The sequence below is a fragment of the Crassostrea angulata genome, chromosome 1 (genome assembly GCF_025612915.1).
Source record: "Crassostrea angulata isolate pt1a10 chromosome 1, ASM2561291v2, whole genome shotgun sequence".
NCBI lineage: Eukaryota > Metazoa > Mollusca > Bivalvia > Ostreida > Ostreidae > Magallana > Magallana angulata.
In genome coordinates, this window is record NC_069111.1 from 10,842,032 (window position 1) to 10,855,906 (window position 13,875).

The window sequence follows — 13,875 nt, forward strand, 5'->3', positions numbered from 1 at the left end:
AATTGATAAGGATGATAAACTAAACATAAAGTATAAACTATTAATGAATTAATTAATTTCGATCAACTAGTAAAAGTACATGACAATTAGGACAAATACATGAAAATGTTTTTTTTCTCTCGGAAGACTAGAACCCATTCAATTAATTTTCAACTATGTGGCGATTTGCATGAATCATGGAGTTTAGAATTCCGACTAGTAATAGAGTTTGAAGAGGTTTACAAGAGGATCATGAGGCATTTTAACCAAAAACTAGCAATTCAACTATATATTCATATCAAACACATCATTTTCCACTTTTAATTAATTAAAATCTTAACCCCTAATCATATGTCAAAATTAATGATGTTGGATAAAAAAAAATTCATCATTACATGTAAAATTTATTGGTCATGCAGTTACATTAAGATTTTGAGGTCCGAAATACATTGTTTTTGGTTGCAGATGATGTACTAGTCAAGTGTTTTTATTAACACAAACGAAAGTTAATTGTTAAATATAGCAGTAATTAATGCATGGAAATGGGAGGTTAAGCTAGTGAGGTGACATGTAGGTCAAGAGATTCTAAACTGCAAACTATGAATACCGCAAAATGGCTAAACACCAGAGATCAAGCCCAAGTGTGGTTTTCTATGGTTGACTACCAATGGTATAACCACAAAAGTACAAAACACAACCAACTAAATCACCTCATTCCTGTCCCTATATTGCCATGTTAGAAACAACAGTGAATTATTGCCCATCAATAGTACTGAATAAATCTACATATAGTGGGGGGGGGGGGGGACTCACCATTTGGTGACATTATTTCCATTTTAATAGCAATGACAACTAATCAATTGCAAAAAAACATTTCACGCTGCAGATGTTTCTGTCAAAATATGTAACACATTAGGCCACCAAACATTGAAATCATTAGCATAATATGCAAAAGATTTTTATATCTGTGAATTGATGCAGACAAACAAATGCATAGCTTTGTGGTTTAGTTTTATATCGTCAGTCAAACATCAAAGTCATGTACTGTAATTCACGAAAAGGACGGCATTATTTTAAGTTAACAATGACTGATTATTTAAAATGCACCTTGATGACAACCATTTGCACGAATCACATTAAGAATTTTAGAAGAAAAAAATAATCTTTTTTATGGTAATTAAATAATTTAAATCTATTTTAATTGTATTCATTAATGGATTTAATGACAAGTAAACAGATCCAAAAATAGCTTTCTTGGATCAATGAAATGACAATACTTAAACATCAAATGTTTATTCTTAAAAATCTAGCTGACGGGCATCTTCATATTACACTTGACATTGTTTTACTATATATGATTAATGTTAATCTAGTTTGAGATAATTCAACCAAAAATTGTCCACGAAAGGAGCAAGACGATACTATAGACATTTTATTGCAATCTGCAAACACTCGTATTATTTCAAAAGGAAGCCATCTTGAGTTGTGCTACCAAAATATTATGAGAGCTGTTTCTTCAAATTCTTTTGGAATCATTCAAGGTTTTATAACTTGCCATACTTGATAAGAAGAAAGAGCACACCTTGAATATTTAACCAAGATTCTCAACATCCCAACATATGCTGAATACCAGATATGAGTTTATATGATAACAGTCTGCATCCCAGATATATGCATGCAAAAGAGATAGAAATGTGTAATGATGCTTGATTATGACTACATAAAACATTCAATGCCATTACCATTACAGATGATGACAACCTTATTGTGATGTGTGTATCATTATCAAGGACTGAATTAAACAAATCAGTTTGGTATTGCATGCATTGTCCTATGACAGATATATATAATAAATACTGTATTCGCTTCATGGATTTAATTGACACAGAAGTCTTTTGGCAATCAAAATCATTAACTTTTCAAAAAGCATTTTCTTAATCACTCATCATCACAGATTAAATAGTTATTTTATGATTAATGAATATTGATTCACGCTGGTCTTCAAAGATCTGTTAACCGTTAATCTTCATGAAATGCTTTCTTTTTGTCTGTTTGCTGATTTCATAGTTGAACCACATGACAATACCAAAATAATAAGAAGTTGCCTTTAAAGGAAAGAATATGATATATGAAACTACACTTAATTTTGTTTTGAAAAAAGTTGCTTGTACTTTCCACTTTCGCCTGGCAAAATAATGACAACTGACATGGTGTGTAAAAAAAACAACCCAACTAGTTTACCTGCTTCAACAAAAGGATGCCATGTGTATTGCACTACATCAACATCTCTATCATACTGAAACTGACAACTTCACATAAAGTTTTGGCGTGGCTGCATGATCATCGCGTTTTAGCTTTTGAAATTTTTTGTAAGATTAAGTTTAACTACTTGAGATAAAATGTTTACAATACTCATACAGCGATGATAATTCTTTCCAACAGTCTGATAAAATATCTACCTGTTGCAATTTTTCGCTCTGTGGGCATGCTGCTGAATGATACAGTCTTTTTCCGAGGTGGTTTTCTGCTCCCATCTTTGCACATGAAGCTACTTTTCCGTGGCATTGTGGGTTCATTTGAATAATTATCCTCAGTTGGTGTTTGAGGATCATCTAATTCCTTCACATCATCTTCCATGATATCCGTATTTCCATTGACAAACACATCTTCACTTATTTTACTACTTCTTTCTACGCTAACGGCGGATGTCATATTTTCGTCCGCCATGTTGACATTTCCGCGACTTGGAATCGTCTGCCGGCAGGGGTGTTACATTTTCCTCGAGTCGATAAGTGTTTTACCTATCAATTGCCATCGGCTGAATGAGCGTGTTTTATTAAATCAATTTCAGCTAATCATTTCATTTACAGTTGTTTTATGACAAAATCATGATAATCGGACGATTCCATTTTCAAATGCAGGACTCCTTTCGCGGGAAAACTTCGATAACGCCTGCATGAATATCACCCGATGAAAAAAAGCCTGCATAGCGTCTGGTTTTTTTAAGGGCCATTGGTCATATGTACTTTTTTTTTATTGAAATATAAGTATACAAAGACTGTGTTTTTTTTATTTTGTTTGTTATTTTATTTTTTTGTTTTGATTTTTTTATTAAGGTCCATTGGTCATATGTATTTTCTTTTGATTGAAATAAGTGTTCAAAGACTGGGGTTTTTTTAAATTTTGTTTTGTTTGTTATTTTATTTTTTTGTCTTGATTTTTTTTAAAGAGAAATGTCAAACCTCACTGAAATAAAACATTTACACGTAACAGGTAGGCCTATGAATCTTTCATTAATCAGTAAAGAACAGGAAAAACGAGGGGGGGAATATAGTATTCAAAGACTGTTTTTTTTATTTTGTTTGTTATTTTATTTTTTTGTTTTGATTTTTTTATTAAGATCCATTGATCATATGTATTTTCTTTTGATTGAAATAAGTGTTCATAGACTGGTTTTTTTTTTTTAATTTTTTGTTTGTTATTTTTATTTTTTTTTTTTTTGTCTTGATTTTTTTAAAAGAGGAATGTCAAACCTCACTGAAATAAAACATTTACACGTAACAGGTAGGCCTATGAATCTTTCATTAAATCAGTAAAGAACAGGAAAAACGAGGGGGGGGGAATATAGATGAATTCAACTTATATTGATATATCAAATGCAAATACTGCTTTAAGATTTTATGTAACTACAACTGCGGGCACGTAGCATCGTTTTTGAAAGTGGGTGGCCAGACTCATCCAAAAAATCTTGACAAGCAAAAAAAAAAAGGGGGGGGGGAATTTAAAGTTTCTCAACATCTTCAAAATCCTAATCCGGGGGGGGGGGGGGGGGGTGGGGTGGGGGGGGGGGGTTGGCGTGGTATATTACTTCAATTTCACTCCTCATTTCCTTATGTCCATATCAATTTTTTAATTTACATACTCCCAAAAAGGGGGGGGGCTGCCCCCCCCCCCCCCCGATGCTACGTGCCTGAACTGTACATGCAATTTTAAAATCTTGTTTTATTTTAGGTATAGCAAGTATTCATTTCAATGATTTTTTTTAAAAATAAGTAACAAATTACCATGCATGAAATGCGATCTGAAAAGGAATATTTATTATTTGCTGTAGATCTGCATGTACTTACACACCGTATGAGGTGTAAAGTAGGTGGACTAAAAGTCAATGAACATGTTACTTAAAAAAAAAATGGGGGGGGTCTACACTGAGGTCTAATCCCCCAATCGTAATCTTGCTATGCTTGAAATAGAACTTTCCATTCGCCTCCATGTTTTCGATGCGTCGCATGGAGATACTTCGATGCTTTCACCATGCCATGGATTTAAAAAAGTATTCCCACGGACTTATGGAAAAGAGAGAGGGGGGGGTGTGTAATCCAAATATATCCGGTGAAGTTTTTAGCAAGTATTCCTTAGAACTTCCGGTTTTGATTTAATCATTAGTTCGAACATAAACTAGAGGGAGAATTTAGGATTGCAAATACATTTATAAAGATGAGATCGACAAGTGCTCTGGTTTAAACTAACATTCAGTGTAATATATACCATTGTGTGAAATTCATCTCCAAGTTCAGTTTTTAAATAATCCTTAAGTTTTTATGAGAAATAACGTTATTCTTTTCATTCGGCAGTATCATGCAGCTACAGTCAATTTTTATATACCAATGTATACAGTACTTGCAAAGTATAGCATTAAATTCACTATCACGCTTAGATACCTATTTTTTAACCATTGATGTATCTTTGTGTTAAAATCAGTGGTTACACAGATGTTATACAGTTATATGCGACCCTATAAACTGATAAATGTATTGTGTGTGTTTGAAAATGTGTTGCTATTCATCATTAACTTGACTATGAACTATTTCAGGTATAAATGGATAACTGTAAACACTTAAATACTATTAAGAAATGGAACCATTCAATTTTGAATCCTCAGAAGTGGATGTGTTATGTGTGTGGGACCACAGAGAGTGTATGGGTATGTTTTTGAACAAATCACTGAATTGTATAATTCCTCATCGTCTCATTGAGAATAAACCCAAATATGATCATTAGTTGGTAAATTTGGTATTAATAAAGCCATTATTGATTCCTTTTTATTGCAGTATCAATTTGAATTAAAATGTTCTTGTCTCATACTCTTAAGCTTAAGATTTGATATTTATGGAAATGATTGCCAAGAAGTTAGGTTCTTTTGAACCAGGGACAAATATTGAATTTTAAGTTGCTTTCTGTGCAATCCTGAAATTGATCAGTACTGTTTAACTATAGGGTGCCATGTTCCAATACTATCAATTTTGTACATGAAAATATAAAAATCAAACACTTTCGTTTTATTTAGGCACATTTTTATCATACAATAATAAATAAAATTTGTAATTGATTAAAATTAAATATGAATAAAACTATAATACCTTGTATTTTATTTTAAACTTAAGATAATTTATATTAAACACCACATTTTTTTTATTAGAAATATTCACTATATATATGATTAAAAATCATTCTTTACTTGTTGAGAATTGGCTACCTGAAAGTCTATGGGGGCAATTGCGCATACAGACAGAGCAATTGCGATTAAAGAGAAATGATTGCAACTCCTCTGTTTTGGCTTACAGTGGGAAAGAACAATGGATATGCAAATATATTAATATATTTAGTACTGGTATACTAGTATTGTTTTATCTTTGACAGGCCTGCCTTAGTTGTCCAAGTGTAGCCTGTGGGAGATTTAATGAGGAACATGCCCTCAAACATTTTCAAGAAACACAGGTGAGAACCTAGTATGTCATATGAAAAATCAGTAATTTTCATAATTATGTGATATCAATGATCCAAGAGCAATGTCTCAAGTCTTATGTCATTGAAAAAAAATCTTACCTGTATTTATTTGTTTTATGCAGTGTTGTTTTGGGTTTTATTGACTTTTATCTTGTAATTCTCTAATCTAGCATCCCCTTTGCCTTGAGGTCAATGAGAAATATGTTTATTGGTAAGTTTATCTCATATAGCAACAAACAACATACATTTGCTAAATATTTGCTTTTGGAAAAATTTTCCTCTTCATTGATAAAATCATCCAACAATATGAATATCAGACCTGTAAATTTTGTATTTTTTTACCTAGTAAAAGTACAGATACTAAAATTTCTATAGTAGCTAGAGGGCATATACACTTTTTTAACTGAAAGATATCATACCCAGCTGTTGTATATTTCAAATTTATGTAATGATCGAGAATCATTGTATTGTAAATTTATGTTGAATGCAAACATTCAGATGTATTTGGGAAAAAAATGTATTTAAGGATGATGAAAGAGGAAAAATAATTCAAAAAAAAAGTAGATGTTTAAATTTTTATAATCTTTTGAATTCTAATTTGAAATGTGTAGTATTTTTTTTTTACAAGTGTATAGAACTGTTAACTCTCCCAGCTCTTAAAGTGTGGTGACCCTGTTTGCTATTACAGCTACCAGTGTGATGACTATGTCCTCAATGACAATGTGTCTGGCGATCTGAAGGTGCTCAGAAGTGCCCTCAGTGCTATAGCCACCCAGTCCTTCACAGACGTAGAGTCCCGGGGTAGGAGACTGCTCCGCTCATACTCCCACACAGCTGTTGTCTCACCGTAAGTCCTCTGAACCCCCCCCCCCCCCCCCTTGATAATTTTTTTTTCTTATTAAGCCCTCTACCCCCTCACTGTTCTTTTTTGTGTCTTTTGTGGAAGTTGAAAAATTTTGCATTTTTCTTTTTCAAATTATATGGAATGATTTGCATTTCATTCTTTTAGGTCAACAGCAGATGAAGATGACAAGAATATAACAGCAGATTTCCATAGAAAGTAAGAAACTAATATTTTCTTGCATTATACTATAAGATCCATTTCCTACATCTATGCAACAGTGCTATTTAATTTCTATCTGTCAACTTTTCTGTTTGGAATTTTTAACAAAGTGATTTACTGTTTACAGGCAGGTGTTGCTCAGAAAGTCTTTTTCTGCATGGCGACAGCACACACAAGAGGAAAGGATTCTCAGGGTAAACACTACTTTTACTGATTAGTAGTAGAACAGAGTCGTAATTACTTAACAAAAAAAGCCATATTTTTTTTCTCATTTTAGTTTCATTCAGCTAGCAGTTGACACTTTTTGGAGTTTTTTCCCAATTAAATCCAAATAAAATAACAAAAGTGTAAATTATTTCAAATCATAATTTGAAATTGTGATTTATCAGTGATGAGTAACAAACTAGTCCTTGAACATTCCATAAGGTACAGGAGTGTATTGATAGGTGCTTTTTAAAATTTTTAGAAGCAAAGGACGCCAACAAAACGGAAACGTGAGTTGTCCTTGACATGGAGCCCCGTCATCAAACGGAGGACATTAATCCCAGGATTGACAGGACTCCGTAACCTTGGCAACACATGCTATCTAAACTCTGTTCTCCAGGTCTTAAGGTACACAGGTTATAAAACAATTTAAAAAATTGTTTAAATTTTGTATTTCAACTATGTGCATGCATTTGAAATCTTTATTTTTATGTACTATGCATTACAGCCACTTGGAGGAATTCCGAGACTTTTTTCGCAAGCAGATTCAGCCAACACCAAGTAGAGTGACTTCCCCTGAGAGCAGCCCCCATTCTTTGATCGGTCGACGATCCACCTCCACGCCCATGACTCTCTCACCCAGACCGCCTCACAGTTTCTACTCCAAGTCTGCTAAATTATTTAAACGTCAAACCACTATGGAATGTTTTGAGGTAAAACAACAGAATAGTATCCCAAGTTATTTTATAACACAAGGAAACCACCCTTTGTGTATTTTTGTTCAAAATGTGTATACATGTACCAAGAGTCATGAATTCTTGGAAAAGCTTATGAAACTCTTTCAGATTTTTGGAATACACTTAGGTACAAAATTAACCTTTTGCTTTGTTTTTTATTCCGCAGTATTTTCTGATCCTGTTAATGAGAAAACCTTAAAATAAAAGCCCGGAAATATTCTTCAAAAACATTCTGCTCTTTCTTGTCTGTTAATTGCATACAACGCTAGCTAGCTTTCTGATATTCTTTGATAATATAACTTGTCCAACTGATAATATTTTATAAATTCTTTGTCAGTGCATTATCTTATTTCTAATTTTGTCTTTGTTATGATTTAATTTTGGTTTTAAAAATATGAAAGATGTAAAACCAAAGAGATTCTTACTTGTTCAGCATTTGATGACACCTGAGAAAAGTCCACCGACCCCTGTCAAGGAGAGGACAGGGGGACTGCATGGAGGCTCACAAATGGTCACACCTGTGAAGGGAAAACCCCTCCCAACTATGGAAAAGGAAGATTTCAGAAGTAACATGTAAGTTCTTCTCTTTGAGAAAAAGAAGCTAAAGCATAGTCATGAACAAAGTGTCAGTAATATGGTTCTGACATTAACAGCTTGTATTTGAAAGATTAAGGTACCGGGTACTAAAATTTTCACTATGAGTTTTGAAAATTTTCAAGTGTATACAAGTATCTCTGAAACATTTGAAACATTGTGGGTTTAGACTTGGTATCAGATGGTACAAGAAAATGTAGCCACCAAATAGAGTTTAGTGTGTTGTTTGAATTCAAAAATTGATAAAATTTTTATATGAGCTACTGAAATCACATTTACAAATTTATGTTACCATTGCAAAGTCTACAGGCTGTGTATTGCTGTCTCAGATTTATAGATCTGAAAGCATTCTAGGTCCCATGGAGTTCAAAATAAAGATTGGCTGTATGTATAGGTACATGTATTTCCATTGTGAATTCTATAGACTTTCTACATTACAGCTCCCTGTGCCAGGAATTGAACGGACTGTTCAGAGTGTTGTGGTCCGGGCGGTGGGCCCAGGTCAGCCCCCACGGATTCCTTCAAGCAGTGTGGCAGAGGATCCCGACCTTCAAAGGCCACGCTCAACAGGATGCTCAGGAATTCCTCTGGTACAGATCATGTTGTCACTGTTCATTAAATTTCTTTGATACTTGTGTGAATATATTTATTTATATGATGAAATTGGTTTTAAATTCTGAATTTGCACCTTTCTTTGTTTTGCTTTTGCAGTGAATTGATTGATAAAGTTCAGAATGAAATGCATGACCTTGACCTTTTTGATGCAGTGTCAGATATGTTTCAAGGTCAACTAGTAAGCCAGGTAAATTTGCAAAAAAATTTGATGCATGTAATATCAATCATGTGAACTTTATTTTGTTTTCAAGATATTTACAAAAGAAGTTAAAACCAGATGCATTAAAGACTACACCTTAAGCATCTTACGCTTTGTTTGTGTAGGTGAAGTGCCTGGTCTGTAAAAATGTCTCAGAAACAAGGGAATCGTTCATGGACCTCTCCCTGGAATTCCCACACCGGTACCAGTTCACAAGTATAAATGCGAGAATTGCTCAGGACATCTGTCACATCACTGGTAAGTAGACCTGTAACATAATGACTGACTGCCTTAATCAGTCTATGCAAAAGTTTTTTGGTTTTTGGACACACAGGACATTCAGTCCCATGTATTCAATAAACACACAAGACAGAGAAATTTTGCGACCAGAGTATGTCACATATGACTGAGTAAATTCTGGCCAGCAATCGTCTATTATATGTTATCATTCATTATTTTAACTAAACTCTCTGTCAATGTTATGTTTGATGAAAAACTTATTAAAGTAGTTTAAATAAAGTGTCCTTAGAATTTAGATTAAATCATGAAAGCATGGCAGAAATCTGACAGCACTAGAAAAATGGAGGATAAAAGTAAAAATAAAAAAGTACGGCTCAAAACCAAAAACTGAGGCATAGGACATTCTGGTCTGGCGTAATAAATGATGCATTGGACCAGAGACACTGCACATCAGTCAGGTCCGACGGCTAATATCTTTCGCATAAACTGCAATAGTGTAAATATTGTATTGAAAGGGCTGGATAACCATAGTCACCCAGCCCCCCCCCCCTTAATCTTTAATCTCTTGTAGATTTTAGTGGCTAAGGTAATACCTACAAGGTTCAATGATAATTATAAAATGCAGTTCACACAGATATTAATGTGCAATTTTGCTTAATATTAATAATAAAAGTATTTAAAAATAAGATTGATTGGTAATCTATTTTATGGATAATAAAATGAAATTAACTTGCTTTTATTTGTAGAAATGTTGTACAAGTTTACTGAAGAAGAGACTTTAGAAGGGAAAATTTATCGCTGTGAAAAATGCAATGGTAGGTTCTCTTCAACAGCAGAAAATTTACGGAAATGAATCTTTTACTTAATCTGATATTTTTTAATTTACACAATTTATACAAACTATACATGTGTGCTGTTTTACACTTTAAAAACACACTTTACTTTTTACACTGTTTTCAGCTCGCAGAAAGTCAAAATCATCAAGCCAGACTTATTCAGAGGCTCACAAAAGACTACTGCTGAAGAAACTGCCAAATGTGTTAAGACTTCACCTCAAAAGATTCAGGTTGGTGTGACACAGTATTTTCTTGTCAGTGCCAAATTGGTAAGAACTTTAAAACCACTATGTCTGTGTACCGGTGACCGTGAATCCCATGCAAATCTAATGTAATACAGGTACATGTGTATTTTGATACCACACTGTTCAGAACCTGTTGGTTGTTACTTTACATTGAATAAAGGAACATAACTCTTATTAAATACCCTTGTCAATAATCTACCCCAGAACGAAGCTTTTTTGTTATTTAGATTTTTTTAATGTGGATTGAATACAGAACCTGCATCATGGAAAGTAAAGCTTTTATTGTTTATTTTCTATTTTATTTAATGTTATATGATGACTAATTAAATTGTCAATAGCCACTGAAGGGTGCCAATGATCATGAATATTGATACATGTACAATGTTGATACAATGTCAATACCATGTTGATACGATACGATGTTGGTACAGTTTTGATACGATGCATGGTCTCTAATACACAGATGGTCGGGCAGGAACCATCGGGAGAAGATCTCCACACAGGTGGCCTTTGATGAAGTCCTGGACATAAAACCTTTATGTGATAAGTCAGAGGTTGAGGGGGAAGAGAGTTACACTTATAACTTGATGGGGGTCATAATCCACCACGGGCGGGGCTTTGGGAGTGGTCACTACACCGCCTGCTGCTGGAACGCCGAGGCTAGTAAGTCAAAAAATAAAACAAATGTTTGTTTACTGTGGATCAGATTATTCCTAAGATGTCATTGAATTTATCATTTCATCCCTGAATCAAGTCATACCCAAACCATTCATTTATACATCAGGACCAGGTAGCCAAAAAACTGATTTACTTTAACCGCTGGTTAACTTAATTAGTGGTTAAAGTTAGTATCCAATGGTTACTAACCAGTGGTCAAAGTTGTATTGCTCAAAGAGAATTTAGCCAGTGGTTAACTTTTGAGCAACATAGTTTAACCACGGGATAAGGGATTTAACCAGTGGTTAAAGTTAAGCAGTGCTTTGAGCAACCCAGTCCTAAGATGTTATTTAGAACATTAACATATATTTTAAGGGTAGATTGAAATAATGTGATTTTAGTGGTAAAATACATATACAATTTAATTACTAGAGCAAGCTACCTTTATATTATATCTGGATTATCTAACTTACTTTTTTCACAATATGCTGCACTTGAAAATTGTATTATTACACTGACATTATACTTGTAATAAAAGGATGTTACGGCTTTGAATTACCTAATAAGTGCCCTGACAACAGAACTTTAATCCTTTCTTCTTAAAATTTAGGTTGTTAAGAAATGAATGCTATACAAGTAATCCTCAGCTGATTTAGATTATGTATACAAAATGTATACAAAATGCACACTGAGTGTTTAAGGATAATCAAATTATCATTACTGTAACTCTCATTCAAAATTAACACTGTGAAAGATGTTCAAATCGAATTAAATCTTATTAGTTTACAGTAAGGATAATTCTGAACGCCGGTTGACGTTATTTATTTTTTTACCAAATATTTACAGATATTCTACTCTCTTTCGGACAGTTTGATATTCAAAATACCACCTCTACAAAATTTATTACAGTTAAACACAAACTTGCAAATAATTGTTGACTTATTTTTTGCACCATTGTGCATTTTCACAGCTTGTATCGTCCTTTTCCTGAGTTAAATCTGTTTTGTTAGTACTTCTCGTTGTGCCGTGACGTCCGGTGACGTCGATGTTTTTAGTCAATTCTAAAGAGTACTATCTGTCTTTAGTTACTAATATCTGTTCGAAAAAAAAAGATACCCCGTCATTATTTGGAACATAGAATACCATGACCATACTTAATTTGAGGTTTCAATATTATTTGGTTTTTAGCCCAATTTATAGAGATATTACTTTCAACATTATATAGTTTATTGTTGACAGATTTTGACCGTGCGCCGTGACCTCATTTTTGCAGAATTAGATTCTTAACAATTCTTAGAAGTAAAGGAATTTAGTAACTTTTTTTCTTGCAAATTGTTTCAAATTATTGTTAAATTATGTCTACCAAATTTAGTAATGATATGACGTTAAGTAACATAGCTATGACAGAAGTCTTCGTATTTTTTGATTGACCCTCGTATAACACTTATTTCTTAAATATAAATCACAAACCTTATTGTGTTTTCTGTATTCTTTCTATTAGAATGAACATCTATATTTCCCTAAAAAAGAAGAAAACATGTGAATAGAAGAAAAACAACTCATTAAGATCAAATTATTTTCATATTTGAATTGTATCCTTCTTCTGTTGCTAGATTCCTGGGTGAACTGCAATGATTCCAAAGTGAAGCTCTGCTCAAAGGAAGATGTGCTGTTGAGTCAGGCCTACATCCTTGTGTACACCAAAACTGTCCTGGCACAGTTGTCTCCTCTTATCTCCTCTGAACCAAGTACTGACTCTACATACTCCACTGAATCTAGTAATTCTGCAGATGACAGTTTCTCTCGGAAAGTGGACGATGACATTACGTTTAATTTCAAGTCGCCTTTGACTGAAGAAACAGCAGTGAAATCCCTAAAGCGAAGCCATGATTTACATGCTCTACAGCAGGAACACAGAATTATCAAGAGGCGGAGATCAAATATTTGGTAGGAAGTGACAGAAAAAAAAAAATCTGAGTTACTTCAATAATAGAGGATTCTCTTTGTTTTATTTCATCAGTCTAGGCAGCAGACATTACCCGGTAATTTTCTGTTACTCAAGGGCAGGGTAATTTTTTTTTTGTATGTTTTGAAGTGATACCTGATAATTTTTTTTTTTATGTTATGTATGAGAAGGTTTCATCGATTTCATTGATACATTGTCATTTTACCCCTTGTCTATATCCCTTTCTTCTCATACTCTCATCCAATGGCATTAACTGACTCATCTGTGATCTCAGGGAATTATACAGCAAGTTTTCTGTCTTTTCTTTTATTGATTTCATTCCTTGATGTACATGCATGATCAAATTTTTTAAGAAATATTTTTATAAAGTGAATTTGTTATGTTTTACATTTTGAGCTGATTCAGTATTTTGTAATATGAAAATAAAATTAGAGGACCCCCTTTCCTACCCATTTCATGGACTTGTGCAGTTGCTATGTAGATAGAGTACTTACTGTGTGTGTGTAATGGGTTTGAAAAAGTTAAGAAGCTCTGAATAAATATGTTAAAATATTTTTCCCCCAGAATACATTATGAATTTTTTCTAATTGACATACACTTAACAAAAGTTCTAAGTGTTCAACCTGATAAATAGAATGATTTAAAAGGTTTATATATGATATGGGCCTAAAATGGTCCCCTAAAATGAACATCGTCGTTTTACTGTAATTCTTTGTTTTCTTTGTTCAGATAAATATGTGATGATTTTACATTATG

At 33.3% G+C, this 13,875-nt stretch overlaps 2 protein-coding genes across 4 annotated transcripts in view; one reads left to right on the forward strand and one right to left on the reverse strand.

Annotated features, from left to right (window-relative positions):
* The window catches only part of LOC128173310 (inactive phospholipase C-like protein 2), a 39,192-nt gene extending 36,454 nt beyond the window's left edge, over window positions 1-2,738 (reverse strand). Inside the window, exon 1 of the mRNA XM_052839018.1 lies at window positions 2,439-2,738. Coding sequence (XP_052694978.1) covers window positions 2,439-2,706 — 268 coding nt within the window. The 5' untranslated portion in view covers window positions 2,707-2,738. The remainder of the gene's footprint in view (window positions 1-2,438) is intronic.
* Window positions 2,739-4,387: 1,649 nt separating this feature from the next.
* Window positions 4,388-13,576, forward strand: LOC128172445 (ubiquitin carboxyl-terminal hydrolase 44-like). Of its 3 annotated transcripts, none has more exons than XM_052838246.1 (17): window positions 4,388-4,513; window positions 4,850-4,960; window positions 5,677-5,754; window positions 5,934-5,974; window positions 6,452-6,610; window positions 6,773-6,823; window positions 6,954-7,020; window positions 7,293-7,438; window positions 7,539-7,743; window positions 8,201-8,340; window positions 8,802-8,951; window positions 9,073-9,163; window positions 9,301-9,433; window positions 10,162-10,230; window positions 10,376-10,481; window positions 10,960-11,159; window positions 12,767-13,576. In XM_052838246.1, the coding sequence occupies exons 2-17, from the start codon at window positions 4,856-4,858 to the stop codon at window positions 13,102-13,104; spliced, it is 2,079 nt and encodes a 692-aa protein (XP_052694206.1). In that variant the 5' UTR covers window positions 4,388-4,513; window positions 4,850-4,855; the 3' UTR covers window positions 13,105-13,576. The 3 variants fall into 3 exon arrangements, with proteins under 3 accessions (XP_052694206.1, XP_052694212.1, XP_052694220.1); XM_052838252.1 differs by having other exon boundaries at window positions 4,416-4,547; XM_052838260.1 differs by having other exon boundaries at window positions 4,455-4,494.
* Window positions 13,577-13,875: the final 299 nt, after the last annotated feature.